Genomic DNA, 26,366 nt, shown 5'->3' with positions numbered 1-26,366 from the left:
TCCGGTATCTAGATTCTCTCCCACCTGGGTGAGTAGAATAAAGAGGTTAAACGATTTTGGTTGTCCGACTATTCTGTTAATAGGTCACGAACTACAACACACATTGGGCCGAAGGGCCAGTCTGTGTGCTGTACTGTTCTATGTTCTTTGCAAAGGTTGAGGAAACTTCACACCCTTCTGTTTCTTTTCAATTTGCAGGTTACCTACGGATGGATTAATCCTGACCCTCCTGTTGTTATATGCTCCATTTGGCATCTGTTTAATGCTCCTCAGGATATTTATTGGGATTCATGTGTTTTTAGTCAGCAGTGCTCTCCCCGATAACCTTTTCCGAAGGTAATTATATATTTTTATTTCATTCTGGCTTAAGGATATCTGGAGGCAGTGGCGATTTGTGCTTGATGGTTGGCCGTTAAATGATTCTGAGGGTGGTGAATCTGTGGAATTCTTTGCCACAGACGGCTGTGGAGGCCAAGTCAGTGGATATTTTTAAGGCAGAGATGGATAGATTTCTGATTATTACGGGTGTCAGGGGTTACGGGGAGAAGGCAGGAGAATGGGGTTAGGAGGGAGAGATAGATCAGCCATGATTGAATGGCGGAGTGGACTTGATGAGCCGAATGGCCTAATTCTACTTCCAATAGACAATAGTTGCAGGAGGAGGCCATTCGGCCCTTCGAGCCAGCACCGCCATTCAATGTGATCATGGCTAATCATTCTCAATCAGTACCCCGTTCCTGCCTTCTCCCCATACCCCCTGAATCCGCTATCCTTAAGAGCTCTATCTAGCTCTCTTTTGAATGCATTCTGAGAATTGGCCTCCACTGCCTTCTGAGGCAGAGAGTCCCACAGATTCACAACCCTCTGACAGAAAAGGCTTTTCCTCATCTCAGTTCTAAATGGCCTACCCCTTATTCTTAAACTGTGGCCCCTTGTTCTGGACTATCCCAACATTGGGAACATGTTTCCTGCCTCTAACGTGTCTAACCCCTTAATAATCTTATACGTTTCGATAAGATTATCGGAGCAAAATTAGGCCATTTGGCCCATCAAGTCTACTCCACCATTCTCCTGCCTTCTCCCCACAACCCCTGACACCCGCACTAATCAAGAATCTGTCAGTATCTGCTTTAAAAATATGCATTGCCTTGGCCTCCACAGCCGTCTTTGGCGATGAATTGCACATCGGTTCACCACCCTCTAATGAAATTACTCCTCATCTTTCTAAAGGTACATCCTTTTATTCTAAGGCTATGGCCTCTGGTCCCAGACACTCCCACTAATGGAAACATCGTCTCCACATCCACTCTATCCAGGCATTTGACTATTCGATAAGTACAGTAGCAGTGTTGAGGTATTGAAGCTGTGTTTAGTTTAGGGATTTTTTAGATTTAGAGATACAGCGCAGAAGCAGGCCCTTCGGCCCACGGGGTCCGCGCCGCCCAGCAATCCCCGCACACTAACACTATCCTACACCCACTAGGGACAATTTTTACATTTGCCCAGCCAATTAACCTACATACCTGTACGTCTTTGGAGTGTGGGAGGAAACCGAAGATCTCGGAGAAAACCCACGCAGGTCACGGGGAGAACGTACAAACTCCGTACAGACGGCGCCCCTAGTCAGGATCGAACCTTAGTCTCCGGCGCTACATTCGCTGTAAGGCAGCAACTCTACCGCTGCGCCACCGTGCCGCTGATACAACTTGGAAACAAACACTTCGGCCTACCGAGCCCACGTTCACACTAGTTCTGTTATCCCACATTTTTGTTCACTCCCTCTACTTTATGGGCAATTTACAGCGGCAATTATCTGTCAACCCACGCCTTTATACGAACACTGGACGACTTGATTATAATCATGCATAGTCTTTGACTGGACTTTTGGAGTAGATATAACTTTTTTTAGTTTAGTTTTTAGAGATACAGCGCGGAAACAGACCCTTTCAGCCTGCCGAGTCTACAATGATCATCGATCACCCGTTCTATATTATCCCACTGTCCTATGCATTCACTACACATTTAGGGCAATTTAGTGCCCAATTAACCTTCCAACCCGCATATCTTCCATCCCGCACATACCCACTAATTCCCGGAATGGCTGGACTGTCATATGTTGAAAGACTGGAGCGACTAGGCTTGTATACACTGGAATTTAGAAGGATGAGAGGGGATCTTATCGAAACATATAAGATTATTAAGGGGTTGGACACGTTAGAGGCAGGAAACATGTTCCCAATGTTGGGGGAGTCCAGAACAAGGGGCCACAGTTTAAGAATAAGGGGTAGGCCATTTAGAACTGAGGTGAGGAAAAGCCTTTTCAGTCAGAGGGTTGTGAATCTGTGGGACTCTCTGCCTCAGAAGACAGTGGCGGCCAATTCTCAGAATGCATTCAAGAGAGAGCTAGATAGAGCTCTTAAGGATAGCGGAGTCAGGGGGTATGGGGAGAAGGCAGGAACGGGGTACTGATTGAGAATAATCAGCCATGATCACATTGAAGGGCCGAATGGCCTCCTCCTGCACCTATTGTCTATCGTTTTGCCGTATTGCACTGTGTATACATCTGACCTGCTCAACCGTTACTTCACACGTCACCCTCTTAATCTACTTTTCTACTTATATACTCTCTACCCTTGTAACAGAGGTCGGCATTCTATTAACCTTCCTAACAGCTTCAACCTTTGTGTTGCATCGAGTCCCAGTCTTCACTCTACTGGATCATGTTTGGGATGAGAGGAAAGGGCGGCACGGTGGCGTTGCTGCCTTACAGCGAATGCAGCGCTGGAGACTCAGGTTCGATCCTGACTACGGGCGCCGTCTGTACGGAGTTTGTACGTTCTCCCCGTGACCCGCGTGGGTTTTCTCCGAGATCTTCGGTTTCCTCCCACACTCCAAAGACGTGCAGGTTTGTAGGTTAGTTGGCTGGGCAAATGCAAAAATTGTCCCTAGTGGGTGTAGGATAGTGTTAGTGTGCGGGGATCGTTGGGCGGCGCGGACTCGGTGGGCCGAAGGGCCTGTTTCTGCGCTGTATCTCCAAATCTAAAAGGTTTAATAGGAACCTGAGCCACAACTATTGTACTTGAGTTTGGCTGGATTGTATTTATGTATGGTACAGTTAATCAGATTGGATAGCATGCAAAACTAAATTTTTTTTTTTACTGTACCTTGGTACACATGAGAATATTAAACTATTTCTAAACTCCAATAACCCAGCAGCCTCAACGCTTCGGATCTAGATTAGCAGGTTTTACGGTCCATGGATATTGTTAAAATATCTCACTCCGTGAGAACGTTTGGGAGCAGAGAGGACTCAGCCTTACCACCAAGCTGAAGGTCTACCGTGCAGTGGGACTCACCAATCTTCTCTATGCCAGTGAGACCTGGACTGTCCACAGCAGACATGCCAAACAGCTCAACCACTTTCACTTGAGCTGCCTACGCAGACTCCTTCACATCAGGTGGCAGGACAAAATTCCTGACACAGAGGTCTTGGAACGGGCCGGAATCCCTAGCGTCCACACCCTCCTACGGAAAGCCCAAGCCAGATGGACAGGCCATGTCGTCAGAATGCCCGAGAGTCGACTGGCAAAACAGCTTCTGTATGGAGAACTGTGTCAGGGCAAGCGCTCAGTATGAGGACAGAAGAAACGGTTTAAGGACTGCCTCAAAGTGTCCCTCAAAGACTTGGACATCAACCTCAGCACTTGGGAGTCTCTTGCTCTGGACCGTCCCAACCTGGCGTAGCAAGCTCAGCACAGGAGCCCGTGCAGCAGAGAACAGACGCACCGCAGAGGCCCAGAGGAAACGCACCGCGCGCAAGGCCCGGGCTACCTCCACTTCCACTGCAGCACCCATCCACTTGTGTCCTACGTGTGGACGTGCCTGCCGGGCCCGGATTGGCCTCACCAGTCACTTCCGGACACACAGTCACCAATCCTCCAACTGAAAGTGAAGTCATGGTCATCTTCCAACCCGAAGGATGAACAACAACAACAACCCCAATCTGTTTTTATATTTTTATTAAGATGTTGCATACTATTAGTACTTAGTGGACCTCAAGGGAGTTTGGTCAATATAAAAAGTTGTGAAATGGGTGCCTGATCAGTGTAAACAGCTTGGAGGGGTATGGAAGACATTACCTGGTGAGCAAGATACCAAACCAATGGAATTTCTGAAAGTGTCGCAGTAACACAGCAGGTCAGGCGACTGTGGAGGAAATGGACGGACGACATTTTGGGTTGGGACCCTTCCTCGTACGGCTCATACGGTGGAAAGGGCGGCAAGGTGGCGCAGCGGTAGAGTTGCTGCCTTACAGCGAATGCAGCGCTGGAGACTCAGGTTCGATCCCGACTACGGGTGCTGTCTGTACGGAGTTTGTACGTTCTCCCCGTGACCTGCGTGGGTTTTCTCCGAGATCTTCGGTTTCCTCCCACACTCCAAAGACGTACAGATATGTAGGTTAATTGGCTGGGCAAATGTTTAAAAAAATTGTCCCTAGTGGGTGTAGGATAGTGTTAGTGTGTGGGGATCGCTGGGCGGCGCGGACCCGGTGGGCCGCAGGGCCTGTTTCTGCGCTGTATCTCTAAATCTAAAAAAATCTAAAATCTGGAAAAGAGGTGAGGGTGTTCTGATTTGCAAATGGTGATGATTTGCAGATGATTTTTTTAAAGTGAGGGGGGGAAAGATTTAATAGGATCCCGAGGGGTAACTTTTTCACTCAGAGTGGTGGGCGTCGGGTACGAGCTGCCGGAGGAGGTAGTTGAGGCAGGTACTATCACAGCGTTTAATAGGCATGTAGACAGGTGCATGGATAGGACAGGTTTAGTTACGGATATACGGGCCAAACGCAGGCAGGCGGGTGTAGTGTAGAAGGGACATGTTGGTCGGCGTGGGGCCGAAGGGCCTGTTTCCATGCTGTGGGTGGGCAAATGTCAGAAGTGAAGAAGAGAAGGGTGTCATAGAAGGAGAGAAGAGGAACGAAATGTAATGCAAGGGAGAAGGATACAGGTGAAAGAAGAGCGGATGAAGGGAAGAAATTGGCGCACTCCAGGGTTGGGGAGGGGCATTGAAAAAAGTGTGGTTAAAATTAGGCCGTTTAATGTTCATATTGTTGGGTTGTCTACCCAAGCGGAACAGGATGTGGATCCGTTCCTGTGGACTGGAGGGTGGCCAATGTAACTCCACTTTTTAAGAAAGGAGGGTGAGAGGAAACGGGGAATTATAGAAACATAGAAAATAGGTGCAGGAGTAGGCCATTCAACTGCACCGCCATTCAATATGATCATGGCTGATCATCCAACTCAGTATCCTGTACCTGCCTTCTCTCCATACCCCCTGATCCCTTTAGCCACAAGGACCACATCTATCTCCCTCTTAAATATAGCCAATGAACTGGCCTCAACTACCTTCTGTGGCAGAGAATTCCACAGATTCACCACTCTCTGTGTGAAAAAAAACGTTCTCATCTCGGTCCTAAAAGACTTCCCCCTTATCCTTAAACTGTGACCCCTTGTTCTGGACTTCCCCAACATCGGGAACAATCTTCCTGCATCTAGCCTGTCCAACCCCTTAAAAATGTTGTAAGTTTCTATAAGATCCCCCCTCAATCTTCTTAATTCCAGCGAGTACAAGCCGAGTCTATCCAGTCTTTCTTCATATGATGCCCTGTACAACTGCAGCAGAACCTCCCTGCTCCTATACTCAAATCCCATCGCTATGAATGCCAACATACCATTCGCTTTCTTCACTGCCTGCTGCACCTGCATGCCTACTTTCAATGACTGGTGTACCACGACACCCAGGTCTCGTTGCACTTTTTAAGAAAGGAGGGTGAGAGAAAACGGGGAATTATAGACCAGTTAGCCTAACATCGGTAGTGGGGAAGATGCTTGAGTCGATTGTTAAAGATGTTATAGCAGCGCATTTGGAAAGCAGTGACAGCATCGGTCAAAGTCAGCATGGATTTATGAAAGGGTAATCATGCTTGACTAATCTTCTGGAATTTTCTGAGGATGTAACAAGTCATAGAGTGCTGAAACAGTGTGGAAACAGACCCTTCGACCCAACTTGCCCACACCGGCCAACAATGTCCCAGCTACACTAGTCCCACTTACCCGCGCTTAGTCCATAACCCTCCAAACCTGTCCTAGCCATGTACCTGTCCAACTGTTTCTTAAACGATGGGAGAGTCCCAGCCTCAACTACATCCTCTGGCAGCTTGTTCCATACACCTACTACCCTCTGTGTGAAAAGGTTATCCCTCAGACTCCTATTAAATCTTTTCCCCTTCACCTTGAACCTATGTCATCTGGTCCTCGATTCCCCTGCTCTGGGCTGCAGAATGGATAAGGAAGAGCCAGTGGATGTGGTGTATCTGGACTTTCAAAAAGCCTTTGACAAGGTCCCACACAAGAGATGAGTGTGCAAAATTAGAGGAAACACAATCTGCCACAGGCCGGCGCTGCATTCGCTGTAAGGCAGCAACTCTACCGCTGCGCCACCGTGCCACCCAGAGAGAAGGAATGGGTGACGTTTCGGGTCGAGCCCCTTCTTCAGACTGATATTTATCTTTAATTTAAACCAGCATCTACAGTTCCTTCCTACACATTATTCGCGTTATTCCCAGTGTCATGTGTCTGTCCATTGTTGACGGCTGGATTGTAATCATGTATTGTCTTTCCACTGACTGGTTAGCACGCAACAAAAGCTTTTCACTGTACCCGTGTGCCTGTACACGTGACAATAACACAAAATAAACTAACCCCGCTGAGTTACTCCAGCATTTTGTGCCTATCCTCTCTTTGGGGATCCTTTACAATGAGATCATTCGGTAATCCTGTATTATTACTTAAAGCCAGATCTAAAATAGCCTTCTCTCTAGTTCCTTGTTCCACTGTTCTGAGAAGCCACCCTAAAAGACATTCTAGGGATCGTGGGTAATGCTGCTAGATATGGAAAAGGAATGGTGGGAACATGAACATAAAACAGAATTTGTAACACCGAGCCTGAGTGCTTTTGGCCACAATTTGCATAAAGATAACTGCTTTGAGTCTGCCAGATGGGGTGTTGGTATCGTTTCATTTATTTTTTACTATTACCAGTTTATTTTGGGGGCTTGTGTATTTTTAAATCACTTGAGAAAAGCAGTAGTCAATTTTTTTTTCTTCCTCGGTATTGGTGTTTTTCTTATTCATAAGGTCCAGGAGCAGATTTAGGCCATTTGGCCCATCGAGTCTACTCCACCAAATGCCGCCTGACTAAAGTCGTATAAATCTGCATCACGACTTCCCGACTCTTGTACTCAATGCTCTGACCAACGAATGCAGGCGGATAAAGGAATTTACGCCACCTTTGCCAATTGTGTTGCCACTTTGAGGGATTTAAATGCATTATCTATATAGAAACATAGAAAATAGGTGCGGGCGAGGACAGCAGGAGAAGGGAAAGACATTGTGGCCTTCCATCACAGTGAGGAGAGGACTGGAGGAGACTCACTGTGATGGATGTTTCTTTGATGGATGTTTCTTTTTTTGTGTGTTTTGGGGGTTGGGTAATTTTAATGCCTATTTAATGCTTTTATTGTTGGACTGTGTTTTGGGGGTTTTGGGGTTGTGTAATTTGAATGCCTATTTAATGCTTTTATTGTTGGACTGTGGGTGACCGAATTTCGTCCAATATTGGATGACAAATAAAGCTATCTTGAGGAGTAGGCCATTCGGCCCTTCGAGCCTGCACCGCCATTCAATATGATCATGGCTGATCATCCAGCTCAGTAACCTGTATCTGCCTTCTCTCCATACCTCCTGATCCCTTTAGCCACAAGGGCCACATCTACCTCCCTCTTAAATATAGCCAATGAACTGGCCTCAACTACCTTCTGGGCAGAGAATTCCACAGACTCACCACTCTCTAAAAGTTATACTAAAACTCTCGTTTGTTTGTTTATTTGTGATCGAACTACAGCCAAAACGGTACACGATTGCTTGGCAATTTTAGGCCCACCTTACTCACCGTCATCACTTTAATGGTAAAGCAAGTAGTTTTATTGAAATCGGTGTTATATTTTTTGTTATTCACATTTTAAAGTTTAAATCTATCTCCTAGGAAGGGAGGAGGGAGGGAGGGGGAAGGGAGGTGGGAGGGAGGGGGTAGGAGGGTGGATAAGGGGGGTTGAGGGGGATGGAGAGGGGGAAGTGGGGGGGAGGTGAGGGGGGCGAGGAGAGGATGCTGCACCAATGCAGGAGAGATTTGGGCCCAACGGGTCCACTTGGTCTAGTTAAACTTAAATATTGAACTAATTGCTCCAATTATGAACATGAATATGTCAAATTAGTGTCAATCGGACCCTTTGTATGAATAAATAAACGCTGGCATTTATTTTGAGAGGACTAGAATATAAAAACAGGAATGCAACGCTGAGGCTTTGTCAGACCGCGTTTGGAATATTGTGAGTACTTTGGGTCCCCACATCTGAGGAAGGAGCGGGTCCAGAGGAGGATTACGAGAATGATCCCAGGAATCATTCGGTTAACGTACAATGAGCGTTTGACAGCACTGGGCCTGTACTCGCTGGGATTTGGAAAGATGATGGGGGTGGGGGACCTCATTGAAACTCACCAAATAGTGAAAGGACTGGACAGAGTGAATGTGGAGAGGGTGTTCCCACTAGTGGGTGAGTCTAGGACCAGAGGGCACAGCCTCAGAATAAAAGGACGCACCTTTAGATGGAGAAGAGTTTCTTTAGTCGGAGGGTGGTGAATCTGGAACTCATTGTCACAGATGGCCGTGGAGGCCAAGTCAGTGGATATTTTTAAGGCAGAGGATCGTCAGATTCTTGATTAGCACGGGTGTCAGGGGTTATGGGGAGAAGGCAGTAGAATGGGGTTGAGAGGGAAAGGTCGATCAGCCACGATTGAATGGCAGTCGACCTGATGGGCCGAATGGCCCAATTCAATAGACAATAGGTGCAGGAGAAGGCCATTCGGCCCTTTGAGCCAGCACCGCCATTCAATGTGATCATGGCTGATCATTCTCAATCAGTACCCCGTTCCTGCCTTCTCCCCATACCCCCTGACTCCGCTATCCTTAAGAGCTCTATCCAGCTCTCTCTTGAATGCATTCAGAGAATTGGCCTCCACTGCCTTCTGAGGCAGAGAATTCCGCAGATTCACAACTCTCTGATTGAAAACGATTTTCCTCATCTCCGTTCTAAATGGCCTACCCCTTATTCTTAAACTGTGGCCCCTGGTTCTGGACTCCCCCAACGTTGGGAACAAGTTTCCTGCCTCTAACGTGTCCAACCCCTTAATAATCTTATAATTCTGCTCCTATACCTTACGAAGAAAGATTGGTAAAATGGTCTGCATTTTGAAATTCAAGTTGGTGTTTATTGCTTCCTCTCTTGTGTTACGCTGCAGGTTTATCGTGCGAGCAATGTGCTCAGTATTGGGCATGATTGTCTCTCAAACTGATCCCAAGCAGCGAGACAAAAACGTCAAGACCTACATGGCCAACCACGTCACCCAGTTTGACCACAACGTGCTGAGTTTCCTCGCACCGTGCCACACGGTAAGTTTGGGCACCATTGAAGAGAAGGGTCGCCACACAAAGTTGCCGGAGTGACTCAGCAGCTCGGGCAGCGTGTCTGGAGAACGTAGCTGGGTGATGTTTCGGGTCGAGATCCTTCTTCAAAACCAATTCTGGAATTTAGAAGATTGAGGGGGGATCTTATAGAAACTTACAAAATTCTTAAGGGGTTGGACAGGCTGGATGCGGGAAGATTGTTCCCGATGTTGGGGAAGTCCAGAACAAGGGGTCACAGTTTAAGGATAAGGGGGAAGTCTTTTAGGACCGAGATGAGAACGTTTTTTTTCACACAGCGTGTGGTGAATCTGTGGAATTCTCTGCCACAGAAGGTAGTTGAGGCCAGTTCATTGGCTATATTTAAGAGAGAGTTAGATGTGGCCCTTGTGGCTAAAGGGATCAGGGGGTATGGAGAGAAGGCAGGTACGGGATACTGAGTTGGATGATCAGCCATGATCGTATTGAATGGCGGTGCAGGCTCGAAGGGCCGAATGGCCTACTCCTGCACCTATTTTCTATGTTTCAATTCAACATGGATAGGTCATCGAGTGATACGGTGTGGAGACAGGCCCTTCGGCCCAACTTGTGTTGGAGGTGTCAGAGGTTATGGGGAGAAGGCAGGGGAATGGAGCTAGGAGGGAGAGATAGATCAGCCATGATTGAATGGCGGAGTAGACTTGATGGGCCGAATGGTCTAATTCTACTCTTATTCCTTATGACTTGCCCACACCGACCAACATTTGTGGAATTCTTTGCCACAGAGGGCAGTGGAGGCCAAATCACTGGATGGATTTAAAGAGAGAGTTAGATAGAGCTCTAGGGGCTAGGGGAATCAAGGGATATGGGGAGAAGGCAGGCACGGGGTATTGATTGGGGACGATCAGCCATGATCACAATGAATGGTGGTGCTGGCTCGAAGGGCTGAATGGCCTCCTGCACCTATTTTCTATGTTTCTATATCCCAGCTACACTTGTCCCACCTGCCTGCTTTTGGTCCATATCCCACCAAACCTGTCCTATCCATGTACCTGTCTAAGCTGTTTCTTAAATGTTGGGATAGTCCCTGCCTCAACTTCCTCCTCTGGCAGCTTGCTCCATCCACCCACCGCCCTTTGTGTGAAATAGTTACCCCTCAGATTCCTATTAAATCTTTTCCCCTTCACCATGAACATTTGTCCTCTGGTCCTCGATTCACCTCCGGGCATCAACCCGATCTATTCCTCTCATGATTTTATACACCTCTATATGATCACCCCTCATCCTCCTGCACTCCAAGGAATAGAGTCCCAGCCTGCTCAACCTCTCCCTATAGCTCACCCTCACCCTCTAGCACTGGCAACATCCTTGTCAGTCTTCTCTGTACTCTTTCCAGCTTGACAACATCTTTTCTAAGGTATGGTGCCCAGAACTGACAGGCATGTGGATTTTCCGCGGATTTCTGCGCTTTTTGCATGTTTTTTTTAGTTTTCCACTTTGCCAAATAAACGGAGAAATCGGATTGAAAAAAAGAAAGAAAAAAAAAACGATATATAGACTTGTAATGAACACTACTAGGGTTCCGCTAGACGTCGCTAGGGGTTCCGCGAGACATCCCCCGTGCCCTAGAAAACTCCCCAAAAATGTGGCACCTAGACTGGGCAAGGCAGCCAATCTCGTCCTCATCGGGACTTCCATGGCCGATCAGTGGGTTGAATTTGCAACCTGCGGCCGGGACTCTGGAACCGGCACATCTATCCCCATAGCCGACTTCCTTGGCCTGCTGGATAAACCAACAAAGCTCTGGAACCAAGAACCAGGACCAGGGGCCACAGTTTAAGAATAAGGGGTAGGCCATTTAGAACAGATGAGGAAAAACGTTTTCAGTCAGAGAGTTGTGAATCTGTGGAATTCTCTGCCTCAGAAGGCAGTGGAGGCCAATTCTCTGAATGCATTCAAGAGAGAGCTGGGTAGAGCTCTTAAGGATAGCGGAGTCAGGGGGTATGGGGAGAAGGCAGGAACGGGGTACTGATTGAGAATGATCAGCCATGATCACATTGAATGGCGGTGCTGGCTCGAAGGGCCGAATGGCCTACTCCTGCACCTATTGCCTATAAGAGTGCCAGAAAATCAGTAGTGGGACTGTAATGAGTAAATATTAAATTTAAGTGCCAGATTATATAGCTAAATTAATTAAGACGGTGTAGCGTGTTGATAAAGGCAAGGAGCCAGGTATTTCGGGAAGGTATATTTATTGTATCGTGGGTCTCAGATGGGTCTAGTCTGCCGGAATGGCTTGGCGCCCAAACCTTGTCCTTATATCCCTGAGTCCAGGACCGCCTCCCGGGACTGGTCCATTCCCGTGCCGAGGGGTCGGTAGTAGTATGGCCCTACCCTTGGGAGCCGCCACAGTACCCCCCCCCAGATCCGGAGGCACGAAACGCACTGGTGGTCGCACAACCCGACCGGACCGCGTATGGTAATCGGTCGACAGAGGGGCCGGCGGAGGCACAGTTGGAGAGACAGGCGGTGGGACCCGCAAAGGGGGGCGACCTCGTGGCCGAGGCTGGGCCACCCGCACCGGTTGGTCGATGTCTAAGTGGGCCGGCTTCAGGCGGTCAATTGACACGGCCTCCGGCCGGCCCCCCATGTCCAAAACAAAGGTTGTCTGCCCGTGCTCCAGCACCCGGTACGGGCCTTCATACGGCCTCTGGAGTGGCGCCTGGTGGGCGTCACGGCGCAGGAACACAAAGGCGCAGTCCTGGAGGGCCGATGGCACGTAAGGGCGGAATGTCCCATGGCGGGACGTCGGCACGGGTGCGAGCTTGCCAACTCGCTCTCGGAGGCGATGTAGGGTGGATGAGGGCGGTTCCTCTCGCCCCGGCAACGAGGGCACGAACTCCCCGGGCACCGTGAGCGGAGACCCGTAGACGAGCTCCGCTGAGGATGAAGCCAGGTCTTCCTTGGGGGCAGTCCGGATGCCCAGCAAAACCCATGGTAGCTCGTCCATCCAGTCGGGGCCGGCGAGTCGCGCCTTCAGCGCTGCCTTCAGCTGCCGGTGGAACCTCTCCACCAAGCCGTTTGCCTGCGGGTGATAGGCCGTGGTGTGGTGCAGCCGCACGCCCAACAGGTGGGCCATGGCCGACCACAGCTCGGAGGTGAACTGTGGCCCCCGATCCGATGAGATGACCACCGGCACACCAAAGCGAGCAATCCAGTGCGCGGCCAACGCACGAGCGCATGTGGCTGTAGACGTATCAGCCAGTGGTATGGCCTCCGGCCACCGCGTGAAGCGGTCCACCACCGTGAAGAGGTGGGTGATGCCCCGGGACGGCGGGAGCGGGCCCACAATGTCCACGTGCAGGTGGTCGAAACGGCGGCAGGGTAGACCGATCCCTTGGAGTGGCGCCCGGACGTGGCGTTGAATTTTTGACGTCTGGCACGGAATGCAGGTGCGGGCCCATTGGCCAACCTGCTTGCGCAGACCATGCCACATGAACCGCGCAGCTACCAATGAGATCGTCGCCCGGATGGATGGGTGAGCCAGCCCGTGGACCACGTCGAACACCCTCCTGCGCCACGCGGCCGGGACGATGGGGCGCGGCTGACCTGCCGACACATCGCAAAGTATCGTCGTCGCTCCGGGGCCGAGGGGAACATCCTCAAGGCGGAGGCCAGAGATGGCAGTCCGGTAGGCGGGCATCTCCCCGTCCGTTAGTTGGGCCTCCGCCAGGGCAGAATAATCAATGCCGGGTGCCACTTCTAACACGGCATTGATGGCGGGGCGAGACAATGCGTCGGCCACCCGGTTTTCCTTCCCCTCGATAAAGCGGATGGAGGTGGTGAATTCTGATATGTAGGCCAACTGGCGCTGCTGTCGGGCGGACCATGGGTCGGAGACTTTTGCCAGGGCGAAAGTGAGCGGCTTGTGGTCCGTGTAAGCGGTGAACGGGCGGCCCTCCAGAAAATAGCGGAAGTGACGAACGGCCAGGTACAGGGCGAGGAGCTCGCGGTCGAAAGCGCTGTACTTCCTCTGGGCGTTGTCGAGGTGCCGGCTGAAGAAGGCCAGGGGGCGCCAACCCCCGTCCGTCAGTTGCTCCAGTACGGCACCAACCGCCAACTCTGAGGCGTCCACCGTAAGGGCTGTCGGGGCATCCTCCCGTGGGTGAACAAGCAGCACAGCCCGAGCCAGGGCCTCCTTCGCGCCGTCAAAGGCTGTTACGGCCTCGTCGGTCCACACGACGGTCTTACGCTTGCCCGCCAGCAGCTCGTATAGCGGCCGCATGATGTGGGCCGCGGATGGCAGGAACCGGTGATAAAATGCCACCATGCCGACGAACTCCTGCAGGCCACGCACCGAGGACGGACGGGGTAACCGGCGGATGGCGTCTACTTTGTCCGGCAGGGGAACCGCTCCTTGCGAGGACACACGGTGGCCGAGAAAGTCGATTGTGGCCACGCCAAAGCGGCACTTGGCGAGGTTTATGGCCAACCCGTGTTCGCTGATCCGCTGGAAAAGCTGCCGGAGGTGGGCACAGTGCTCCTGCCGCGAGCGGCTGGCTACCAACATGTCGTCAAGGTAGACAAATAGGAAATCCAGCCCGCGACACACGCCGTTCATTAACCGCTGGAATGACTGCGCGGCGTTCTTGAGGCCGAACGGCATCCGTACGAACTCGTAGAGTCCGAACGGCGTGATGATTGCCGTCTTGGGTACATCCTCCGGGTGGACCGGGATCTGGTTGTAACCTCGCACCAGATCCACCTTTGAAAATATCGTGGCCCCAGCCAAATGGGCGTTGAAGTCCTGGATGTGGGGCACGGGGTATCGGTCCTCGGCGGTAGCGACGTTCAGCCGCCGATAATCCCCGCAAGGCCTCCAGCCCCCGTTTGCCTTGGGGACCATGTGGAGTGGAGATGCCCATGGGCTGTTGGAAGGGCGGACGATCCCCAAGGACTCCATTGTGCGGAACTCCTGTCGTGCCAGGCGTAGTTTCTCAGGCGGGAGTCGGCGTGCTCGTGCGTGGAGGGGTGGGCCGGTAGTTGTGATATAATGGTACACCCCATGCTTGGGGGTCGATGACCGGAATTGCGGGGCCATAATATCCGGAAAGTCCGCCAGCACCCGAGCGAAATGGGAGTCCACGGACGATAGCGGGCGTATAATGGGGTCATTCAGCCGCAACGCGATGGGCTCCATCGTGGCGGAGTGGACCAAGCGCTGCTGCCTGACGTCCACGAGGAGAGAATGAGCCCGCAGAAAGTCGGCCCCGAGCAACGGCTGGGAGACGTCGGCGATCGTAAACAGCCACGTAAAATGACTGGCGCCGAAAACGATGTGGACCGTGCGGACGCCATATGTCTGGATAATGCTCCCATTTGCCGCGGTGAGGATGGGCCCCCGCTTCCCAGAACGAATGTCCAGCGGCGAAGGGGGCAGGACGCTCAGCTCCGCCCCGGTATCCACAAGGAAGCGGCTCCCGGACCGCCGATCCCAGGCGAAGAGGCGGTGAATCTGGCCGGCCACCGCAGGGACTATTGGTAGCCGGCCCGGGCGTTTTCCGGAAATGTGCACGGCTGGCGGCATTGTCGGGCTGCCGCACCCCAGCGCTGGTGGTAATAACACCAGTACCTCTTGCTGGTGCTGGCTGGAGCCTGCTGGTGTGGGACTGCAGGTGCACGACCCGCAATGGCCACCGGGGGCGATCTCGCAGGCCTCCGGGACGTAGCTGTCACTCCTTCCACAGCTCCCCCGCCCGACCGGAGAAAATCGGGCGCTTCTCGAGTGACGTTTAGCGCACTGACGTCATCACGGCGCGCCGCCCACAGCGCGTCAGCGCGCCTGCCGAGGGCCCGGGTGTCTGCAAAGGAGGCGTCGGTGAGCTGCAGGCGAATGTCGGCCGGCAGCAGGTGCAGGTAAGTATACTCAAACATCAGGCACGGTCTGTGCCCGTCGAGTAACGCGACCATCTCCTTCAGGAGGCTAGATGGGCGCCGGTCACCGAGGCCTGGCATGTGGAGGAGCCTTTCGGCCCGCTCCATTCGGGTTAGCCCGTAGGTTTGGAGCAGCAGCTCCTTAAGGGCTTCATATTTACCGTCGGCCGGTGGGTCCTGGAGGAACTCCGTTACCTCTTCGGCCGCGTCCTGGTCAAGGGCTCCCACCAGGTGGAAAAACCGGGTGTTATCCACTGTGATGCCCTGCAGCTGGAACTGGGCCTCCGCTTGGTAAAACCAAACGCGAGCCCGGGTGGTCCAGAAGGTCGGGAGCTTGATTCCTACCGCGTCGACAGCTGGGGCCTGGTCGGCCTGCGAGCCGGACGGGCGGTCGGAATATGCTTTTCTGTCCATCCTAATGAATGGACCGTCGAGGTCACCAATGTAGCGTGTTGATAAAGGCAAGGAGCCAGGTATTTCGGGAAGGTATATTTATTGTATCGTGGGTCTCAGACGGGTCTAGTCTGCCGGAATGGCTTGGCGCCCAAACCTTGTCCTTATATCCCTGAGTCCAGGACCGCCTCCCGGGACTGGTCCATTCCCGTGCCGAGGGGTCGGTAGTAGTATGGCCCTACCCTTGGGAGCCGCCACAACGGGGTTAAAATATAAAACACAGCAGAAAAGCCAATTACCATCTTTTTGGGTTGATTATCAATTAATGTGCGAATTTACTTAGTGCACAGTGACATATTCACATTATTTTGTAATGTCTATTTTTACTTTGAAATGCACAAAAAGAGGCTGGACACTGGTAATTTTTAATGTAAAGTTTCAAATATTTCCCAATTTTTTGATCCCCGTGGGTCAAAGAGTAAACGCTCGGCTCTTTCCTCTTTTCTTTTGACCTCACTCACATGCCTGAACTGAACACGATACTCTGAATGTTGCCTCACCAACATGAGGACGTGTAGGATGTGAGGTGATGTGTAGGAAGGAACTGCAGATGCCAGTTTACACCGGATAGACAGAAAAATGGTGGAGTAACAGGCAACACCTCTGGAGAAAAGGAATAGCTAACCTTTCAGGTCCAGACCCCTTCTTCAGACTGTGGGTCTCGACCAGAAATGTCACCCATTCCTTTTCCCTTGAGATGCTGCCTGACCCGCCGAGTTAATAGACAATAGACAATAGGTGCAGGAGGAGGCCATTCGGCCCTTCGAGCCAGCACCGCCATTCAATGTGATCATGGCTGATCATTCTCAATCAGTACCCCGTTCCTGCCTTCTCCCCATACCCACTGACTCCGCTATCCTTAAGAGCTCTATCCAGCTCACTCTTGAATGCATTCAGAGAATTGGCCTCCACTGCCCTCTGAGGCAGAGAATTCCACAGATTCACAACTCTGACTGAAAAAGTTTTTCCTCATCTCAGTTCTAAATGGCCTACCCCTTATTCTTAAAGTGTGGCCCCTTGTTCTGGACTCCCCCAACATTGGGAACATGTTTCCTGCCTCTAATGTGTCCAACCCCTTAATAATCTTATACGTTTCGATAAGATCTCCTATCATCCTTCTAAATTCCAGTGTATACAAGCCTAGTCGCTCCAGTCTTTCAATATACGACAGTCCCGCCATTCCGGGAATTAACCTAGTAAACCTACGCTGCACTCCAGGCTTTTGCGACTGTCTTTGGGATAGGTGATGTTCCAGGTTGGGACCCTTCAGACTTTCGATAGATGACCCGAAACGTCACCTATCCATTTTATCCAGCGATGCTGCCTGACCCGCTGAGGCACCCCGGCACTTTGTGTCTATCTTTGCATAAGATTGAATGTTTGCTTGGATTTGCCGGTGCTCTGTACAGCAAATGCCGGGTTCTGTGAACCTACAAGGCGTATTTCTAAAATCAATTGTCATAAAACCGTGATCTCCAGTTTGTTTTTGAGAATCCCAAGGAGCAGGGAAAGCATTAAAATCCACAAAGTTACTGGTCTTCTCACTATCGTTCACCGATCATTCCCCCCCCCACCTCCCCTCCCCTGGAAAGGGCTCGATTTTAACATAAAACAGTAGAGCACAGGTACAGATCCGTCGGCCCACAATGTTTGTGGTGCGCATGATTCCGTGTTAAACTGACCTGGTCTGCCTGTACATGAGTCATATCCCTCTATTCCCTGCGCTTTCATGTGCCTATACGAAACCCTCGTAAACGCCACTGTCTTATCCGCCCCCTCCACCACCGAGACGGCACGGTGGCGCAGCGGTAGAGTTGCTGCCTCACAGCGCCAGAGACCCAGTTCGATCCTGACTACGGGTACTGTCTGTACGGAGTTTGCGCATTCTCCCCATGACCTGCGTGGGTTTTCTCCGGGTGCTCCGGTTTCCTCCCACACACCAAAGACGTAGGCTAATTGGCTTGGTAAAAATTGTAAATTTGTCCCCGGTGTGTGTAAGACAGTGTAAGTGTGCGGGGATCACTGGTCGGCGCGGACTCGGTGGGCCGAAGAGCCTGTGTCCGCGCTGTATCTCTAAACTAAATTCAACTCCAAAGACGTGCAGGTTTGTAGGCTAATTGGCTTGGTAAAAATTGTAAAGTTGTCCCCAGTGCGTGTGGGATAGTGTTGTTAGTGTGCGGGGATCGCTGGGCGGCGTGGATTTGGTGGGCCGAAGGGCCTGTCTCTAAACTAAATTAAACTAAAGTAAATTAAACTGTACTAAAGTAAATTAAACTAAACTATATTAAACTAAAGTAAACTAAACTCTACAGGCCCTACTTGCAACAGCATGAATCTATTAGTTTCTGCTGTATCACTCTGTATTAATTTCTGGAAGATATTTATCTCACCTCCCTTGCAATGGATCAATACTAACTGCTTCCACCAGCTCCAGAGGGAAGCTATTATAAACACTGGCCGAGCCATCACTATAATATTGTTTCTGCCAATTAGTGGTTGGTTTGCCCTTCTTCAAACACGGGTCGGGACCTCTGTTGCCTCACTCTTGAATCAGAGAAAACAGTTTGTCATGATCAACATTATCCAAGGATATTAGAAATCAGCCGTCATCCCGGACGGAGGGCCTGTTTCTGCGCTGTATCTGGACACTAAACAAAACTAAACCACTCCAGTAAAAAAAAACATAGCCCCCACATCTCCATTAAACTCCCCCCCCCCCCCCCCTCTCACCTTATCTCCATGCCCTCCAGTGCTGGACATTTCCACCCTGGGGAAAAAGGTTCCGACTGTCTACCCTAACTGTGCCTCTCATAATTTTATACACTTCTATCGTCTCCCCTCAACCTCCGAAGTTCTGGAGAAAACAATCGCAGTCTGTCCAACCTCTCCCAGTAGCTGAAACCCTCTCATCCAAGCAGCAAGCAAGGCCAAAACGCCCGATGTGTAGGAAGGAATTGCAGATGCCGGACAGACTGCGATTGCTATTGATGGCGTGCAGCGTAGGTTCACTAGGTTAATTCCCGGAATGGCGGGACTGACTGGAGGCTGAAAGGCTGGAGCAATTAGGCTTGTATACACTGGAATTTAGAAGGATGAGGGGGGATCTTATTGAAACATATAAGATAATTAGGCGATTGGACATATTAGAGGCAGGAAACATGTTCCCAATGTTGGGGGAGTCCAGAACAAGGGGACACAGTTTAAGAATAAGGGGTAGGCCATTTAGAACGGAGATGAGGAAGAACTTTTTCAGTCAGAGAGTGGTGAAGGTGTGGAATTCTCTGCCTCAGAAGGCAGTGGAGGCCAGTTCGTTGGATGCTTTCAAGAGAGAGCTGGATAGAGCTCTTAAGGATAGCGGAGTGAGGGGGCATGGAGACAAGGCAGGAACGGGGTACTGATTGAGAGTGATCAGCCATGATCGCATTGAATGGCGGTGCTGGCTCGAAGGGCTGAATGGCCTACTCCTGCACCTATTGTCTATTGTCTATATACCGATGATGGTCACAAAATTCTGGAGTAACTCAGCGGGTCAGGCAGCATCTCTGGAGAGAAGGAATTTGTGATGTTTTGGGTCGAGGCCCTTCTTCGGACTGAGGAGCCTGATTCTGTGTTCTCTGACTCTACATCGATCGGCCAAAACATTATGACCTGATGAACCAAAACATTCTGACCACCTGCCTAATATGCTGTTGGTCAATAGACAATAGGTCCAGGAGTAGGCCATTCGGCCCTTCATGCCAGCACCGCCATTCAATGTGATCATTCACAATCAGTACCCCGTTCCTGCCCTCTCCCCATACCCCCTGACTCCGCTATCGTTAAGTCCTCTGTGTGCAGCCCCATACGCAGCAGGGTGCGATGCACTGTGTATTGTGAAACATTCCTCCCATCCCCACCATTAAAATTCTCTGTGACTTGTTCCACAGTCGACCTTATGTCGGTTCGGACCAGACGGGATACCCTTCGTTGCTCTCGCGCATCGATGAGCCTTGGGCGCCCAACACCCTGTCTGTCGCCGGTTTGTGGTTTGGTCCCTCCTCGGACCACTGTCGGTCGGTACTCACCACTGCTGACCGGGAGCACCCCACAAGCCTTGCCGTTTCAGAGATGCTCTGACCCAGTCGTCTGGCCAGAACAATTTGGCCCTTGTCAAAGTCGCTCAGGTCTTTACTCCTGCCCATTTTTCCTGCACCCAACACATCAACTTGAAGAACTGACTTGTTGCCTGATATATCCCACCTCTTGACAGGTGCCATTGTAACAAGATAATCAATGTGATTCACTTTGACCGCCAATGGTCATAATGTCTTGGCTGATCGGTGTACCCTTGGCTTGATCTTTGTGTAATGGGCTGTTTCAATCTTGCACGTGTGTTTAGCCCTTGCTGGAGGGTCGGGCTGGCTTTATGAGTTGGGCTCGCGGCTACATGGAGCTGGGCTGGATAGAAAGCCGCACGCGTTTGGTGGAGACGCTGCGGGGATACAACTCCCTGGAGGGAGAACGCACCCTGCTCCTGTTCCCAGAGGATGAGATGACCAATGGCAAGGTTGGGCTCCTGAAATTCAGGTACGATTCCTACTTTAATGGTCCAGTGTTTCTTCTTAAATGTCGTGGCGGTAGTGCGATCGCCTCGCAGCGCCAGCGCCCCGGGTTAGATCCTGACATCTGTGTCAATATCTGCGTAGATATCTGTGGAATTCTCAGATTGTGCACATTGTCAGATTTTAATAAAGGCAATTTTTATACATTTTGGTTTCAGCCCATTTCAGGGCACCATAATGTTTGGGACACAGCAATGTCATGTAAATGAAAGTAGTCACGTTTGGTATTTTGTTGCATATCCTTTGCATGCAATGACTGCTTGAAGTCTGCGATTCATGGACATCACCAGTTGCTGGGTGTCTTCTCTGGTGATGCTCTGCCTCAGGGGGTATGGGGAGAGGGCAGGAACGGGGTACTGATTCTATGTATCTGTAACGGGGTTTATTGTCTATTATTGATTTCCCCTACTCTGGGTAAAAGACTCCGTGCATGCACCCCATCTATTCCTTTCAGTCATTTTATGATTCTATAGGCGGTCCAGTTTCTGTCCTCTGCTTCTTGATTCACCTATCCTGGGTAAAAGATTCCTGTCCATAAGTGATAGGAGCAGAATTAGGCCATTCGGCCCATCGGGTCTACTCCACCATTCAATCATGGCTGATCTATCTCTCCCTCCAACCCCAATCTCCTGCTTTAGTTTAGTTTATTGTCACGTGTACCCGAGGTACAGTGAAAATCTTTTGTTGCGCGCTATCCAGTCGGCAGAAAGTCAATACATGATTACAATCGAGCCATTTACAGTGTACAAATACATGATAAAGGGAATAATGTTTAGTGCGAGGTAAAGCCAGCAAAGTCCGATCAAGGATAGTCCAAGGGTCACCAATGAGGTAGATAATAGTTCCTTTTCATAACCCTCTGGCACCCGTACTAATCAAAGAATCTATCTATCTCTGCCGTGAAGATATCCATTGATTCTGTGCATCTACTCTATCTATTCCCCTCATGATCTTTCACACCTCTGCAAGATCAGCCCGCATCCTCCTGCACTCTTCAGAATAAAGTCCTAGTCTGCCCAATCTCTCCCTACAGCTCAACCCCTCAAGTCCTGGCAATGTTGGACACATTCAGCAGACGAGGGAGCGTGGAGAGAGGATGAGCAGAGGCCTGGAATGTTAACTGCTTGACATCTCTTTCTTGCTGATTGTTTCCAGCACTTGTTCTTAGACAATAGAAAACAGGTGCAGGAGTAGGCCATTCGGCCCTTCGAGCCAGCGCCACCATTCAATGTGATCATTCTCAATCAGTACCCCGTTTCTGCCTTCTCCCCATACCCCCTGACTCTGCTATCTTTAAGAGCTCTATCTAGCTCTCTCTTGAAAGCATCCAGAGAATTGGCCTCCACTGCCTTCTGAGGCAGAGAATTCCACAGATTCACAACTCTCTGACTGAAAAAGTTTTTCCTCATCTCCGTTCTAAATGGCCTACCCCTTATTCTTAAACTGTGGCCCCTGGTTCTGAACTCCCCCAACATTGGGAACATGTTTCCTGCCTCTAACGTGTCCAACCCCTTAATAATCCTATACGTTTCGATTTTAAATCTTCAGATTTAAAGCATCATTTTTTTGTTTTTTTTGTGCTTTTCATTTACTGAAGAAGGCAGCAGTACTGGACCTGCCTCAGGGAAATGAGCCAAAGCCAGTCGGGGAATCATGCAGAAGTCATAACAACACAAGATCTAGCACAGCTTGTGTTTTATAGAGCTCTCGGGACTAGCGGAATCAAGTGATATGGGGAGAAGGCAGGCACGGGTTACTGATTGTGGATGATCACAATGAATGGTGGTGCTGGCTCGAAGGGCCAAATGGCCTCCTCCTGCACTTATTTTACATGTTTCTATCTTACGTCCTTTCAACATCCTGGCACTCCAGGGACTGTATTGCTAAGTCAAAGTTTGAGATGACTGTGCTGATATTGGGATGGGCACAGATAAAAGGCAGCAGTCGGTTTTCAGTGCAATGGTCTCTATCGGGTGTTGAGTGAGACTGTACGGATAATTTTGATGTGCTTTGTTCTTATTACTGTTCCAGCTCCTGGGCTTTTTCTATAAATAGCACAATTCAACCTGTGGTGTTAACCGTGAAGAGGCCCTTCATAGCTGTGGTGAGTTTACACTTTGTGTGAATGGAGAGTGCTCTCGTTCATTTAAGACCCCTTTCCTTCTCCTGCATGTCCTCGCTGTTTTTAATTCTTGGCCATTGCTCATTCCTCCGCCCCTTGGGGTGGCACGATGGCGGAGCGGTAGCGTTGCTGCCTTACAGCGGCCAGAGACCCGGATTCCATCCTGACCACGGGTGCTGCCTGTGTGGAGTTTTTACGTTGTCCACGTGGGATTTCTCCAGAAGGGCCTGTTTCCACACTATGACTCTAAGTCTGATACCAACGTGAGATATTAGTCCACATAAGTGATAGTGGATCTTGCTTAATTCAAATTTTTAAAAACAAGTTCAGCTCTTCCAAACTCCAAACATTCAGTCTCCCATCTTTGGATTTTCCTGTTTGGGAGTGGGAAGGAGAAAGTCAGGAAAGACAAATGTGGAAACAGACATTTAATGTCACTGCTGTCTCAGCGATCTCAGCGAACAAGAGACGCAGCCCGGAGACCCAGGTTCGATCCCGGCTTCGAACTCTCTGCCACAGAAGGCAGTGGAGGTCAATTCACTGGATGAATTTTTAAGAGAGTTAGATAGAGCTCATGGGGCTAGCGGAATCAAGGGAAAAGAGGAGAAGGCAGGCACGGGTTACTGTGCCATGATCACAATGGTGTCAAATGGCCTCCTGCACCTATTTTCTATGTTTCTTACGGGCGCTGTCTGTACGGAGTTTGTACGTTCTCCCCGTGACCTGCGTGGGTTTTCTCCAAGATCTTCTGTTTCCTCCCACACTCCAAAGACATACAGGTATGTGGGTTAATTGGTAAATGTAAAAATTGTCCCTGGTGGGTGTAGGATGGTGTTAATGTGCGGGGATCGCTGGGCGGCGCGGACCCGGTGGGCCGAAAGGGGCCTGTTTCCGCGCCGCATCTAAACCAAAGTAAATACCTGTGGGAACAGATTTAGTGACGGAACTGGGCACAGTTGTGCCACCTGTGTACGTCAGACTTATCTTTCCCTCCCCTTTCTCCCACAGAGTGTCGTCGATTCCTCTTGGCTCGCCGAGCTGCTGTGGATGTTTTTTATCCCCTTCACCATATACCAAGTAAGGTAGTAACTGTCGCTAACTATCACTGGGGGTCATATCGGTAAGGTTGAGTGAACTCGCTTGTGTTTAGCTTCCTCCTCCTCCTCTGTCCCCACCCCCTATCCCCAGCTCACACCCTGCGTTAACACGGTGCCTCTCACAGCTTGGTCGGCCGATGTACCTTGCTATGTCTGATCAATGTATATGCAAACAAGAGCTCGGGCCTGTGTCATTGCCTTGCGGTAGTTTCGAGCGTCAGCGGGAGGGAAGCCATCCAGTGTATCTGCCCGTAGAAATAAGGAACTGCAGGTGCTGCTTTACAAAAAAAAGATGCAAAGTGCTGGAGTAACTCGGGGTCAAATAGCATTGCTGCAGATCATAAGTCACGCTTCGGGTCGGAGCCCTTCTTCAGACTGATTCGACATAGATAGATGACATTCTGGGTCGGGGCTCTTCTTCAGACTGATTCAATGTAGATAGGTGACGTTTTGGGTCAAGACCCTTCTTCAGATTGATTCAACATAGATAGGTGACGTTCTGAGTCGGGACCCTTCTTCAGACTGATTCAACATAGATAGGTGATGTTTTGGGTCGGGGCCCTTCTGCTGACTGATTCAATATAGATAGGTGACATTCTGGGTTGGGGCCCTTCTTCAGACTGGTCGAACATAGATAGGTGACGTTTTGGGTCGGGACCCTTCAGACTGCTTCAACGTGAATAGGTGATGCCTCGGGTTGGGGCCCTACTACAGACTGGTTCAGTTGAATCGTTCTGAAGCAGAGTCCTAACCCGAAACATCACCTATCCAAGTTCTCCAGGGATCCTGCCCGACCCGCTAAGTTACTCCAACCCCCCCACCCCCACCCCCCTCTCCTTTATATCTATCCCCTCTCGTGTAGGACACTTCCACCCTGGCGAAATAGGTGCTGACAGTCTATCTATGCCTCTTAATGTTAAACACTTCCTTTACCTGTGCTCTTTGTCACTCTGTGAACTCCATAATGCTGTTAATATTTCCTTCACTCCGTTCCCCTTTCCATGCAATGCTGGGTTAGCTGCAGACCACTCTGCCCTTCATTAAATCGCCCATTTCATTATGGCAGATGATATCCGTTTCTCTCTGAAACAGTCACAGAGTGATGCAGCGTGAAAAACAGGCCCTTCGGCCCAACTTGCCCACACCGGCCAACATGTCCCACCTACACTCGTCCTGCCTGCGTTTGGCCCACATCCCTCCAAACCTGTCCCATCCGTGCACCTGTCCAAATGTTTCTTGAACGTTGCGATAGTTCCTGCCTCAACTACCTCCTCTGGCGGCTCGTTCCGTACACCCATCGCCCTTTGTGTGAAAAGGTCATTCCCTCGGATTCTTATTAAATCTTTCTCTGAGATGAGGAAAAACTTTTTCAGTCAGAGAGTTGTGAATCTATGGAATTCTCTGCCTCAGAAGGCAGTGGAGGCCAATTCTCTGAATGCATTCAAGAGATAGCTAGATAGAGCTCTTAAGGATAGCGGAGTCAGGGAGTATGGGGAGAAGCAGGAACGGGGTACTGATTGAGAATGATCAGCCATGATCACATTGAATGGCGGTGCTGGCTCGAAGGGCCGAATGGCCTCCTCCTGCACCTATTGTCTATTGACTTAATCTTCATAAGTTCTTAAGCAATAGACAATAGGTGCAGGAGTAGGCCATTCGGCCCTTCGAGCCAGCACCACCATTCAATGTGATCATGGCTGATCATTCTCAATCGGTACCCCGTTCCTGCCTTCTCCCTGTACCCCATATCCCCATACCATTCGATCCATCAAGTCTATTCTGCCGTTCAGCCATGGCTGATCTATCTTTTCTTCTCAACCCCATTCTCCTGCCTTCTCCCCATGACCCCTGACGCCCGTACAAATTGCTCGCGCTTACTTCATTGAACTCCGGGAATGATCACCTTAGGAATATTAGCGGCTAAAGTATTATTGGGTCGGAAGGTCCGAGTGTGTATATGCTTGCGAGTGTAACTGTGTTGTCCAACTATTACAGCTGTCTGTCCTGCACCTTGTAGGTGGCTGCCCAGCATGTCCCAAATGGAAGGTGAATCGGAGGAAGAGTTTGCGGTCAGAGTGCAAGAGGTGGGTTGCTTGTGAACCGAGTGCTCAACTGGCAGTTTAGTTTAGTGATCCAGTGTGGGAACAGGCCCTTCGGCCCATCGAGTCCACACCGACCAGCGATCGCCTCGTACTCTCGCCCTACCCTACACAAACACTAAGGGACAATTTTCACATTTTACCAAGTCAATTAACCTACCAACCTACCTACACATCTATGGAGTGATGGAGGAAACCGGAGATTTTTTAGATTTAGATTTAGAGGTACAGCGCGGAAACAGGCCCTTCGGCCCACCGGGTCCGCGCCGCACAGCGATCCCCGCTCACTAACACTATCCTATATCCACTAGGGACAATTTTTTAAAACATTTGCCCAGCCAATTAACCTACATACCTGCACGTCTTTGGAGTGTGGGAGGAAACCGAAGATCTCGGAGAAAACCCACGCGGGTCACGGGGAGAACGTACAAACTCCGTACAGACGGCGCCCGTAGTCAGGATCGAACCTGAGTCTCCGGCGCTGCATTTGCTGTAAGGCAGC

At 50.4% G+C, this 26,366-nt stretch overlaps 1 protein-coding gene across 1 annotated transcript in view; it reads left to right on the top strand.

Moving 5' to 3' along the window:
• aup1 (AUP1 lipid droplet regulating VLDL assembly factor) overlaps positions 1 to 26,366 on the top strand; it is a 54,527-nt gene that overhangs the window by 4,574 nt on the left and 23,587 nt on the right. Inside the window, exons 2-7 of the mRNA XM_078405158.1 lie at positions 199 to 336; positions 9,417 to 9,567; positions 20,324 to 20,511; positions 22,578 to 22,650; positions 23,677 to 23,750; positions 25,783 to 25,849. Coding sequence (XP_078261284.1) covers positions 199 to 336; positions 9,417 to 9,567; positions 20,324 to 20,511; positions 22,578 to 22,650; positions 23,677 to 23,750; positions 25,783 to 25,849 — 691 coding nt within the window. The remainder of the gene's footprint in view (positions 1 to 198; positions 337 to 9,416; positions 9,568 to 20,323; positions 20,512 to 22,577; positions 22,651 to 23,676; positions 23,751 to 25,782; positions 25,850 to 26,366) is intronic.

Source organism: Rhinoraja longicauda, chromosome 1 (assembly GCF_053455715.1).
Source record: "Rhinoraja longicauda isolate Sanriku21f chromosome 1, sRhiLon1.1, whole genome shotgun sequence".
Classification (NCBI taxonomy): domain Eukaryota; kingdom Metazoa; phylum Chordata; class Chondrichthyes; order Rajiformes; family Arhynchobatidae; genus Rhinoraja; species Rhinoraja longicauda.
Note: the sequence above shows the minus strand (reverse complement) of the source record. Positions and strands in the feature narration are given on the sequence as shown.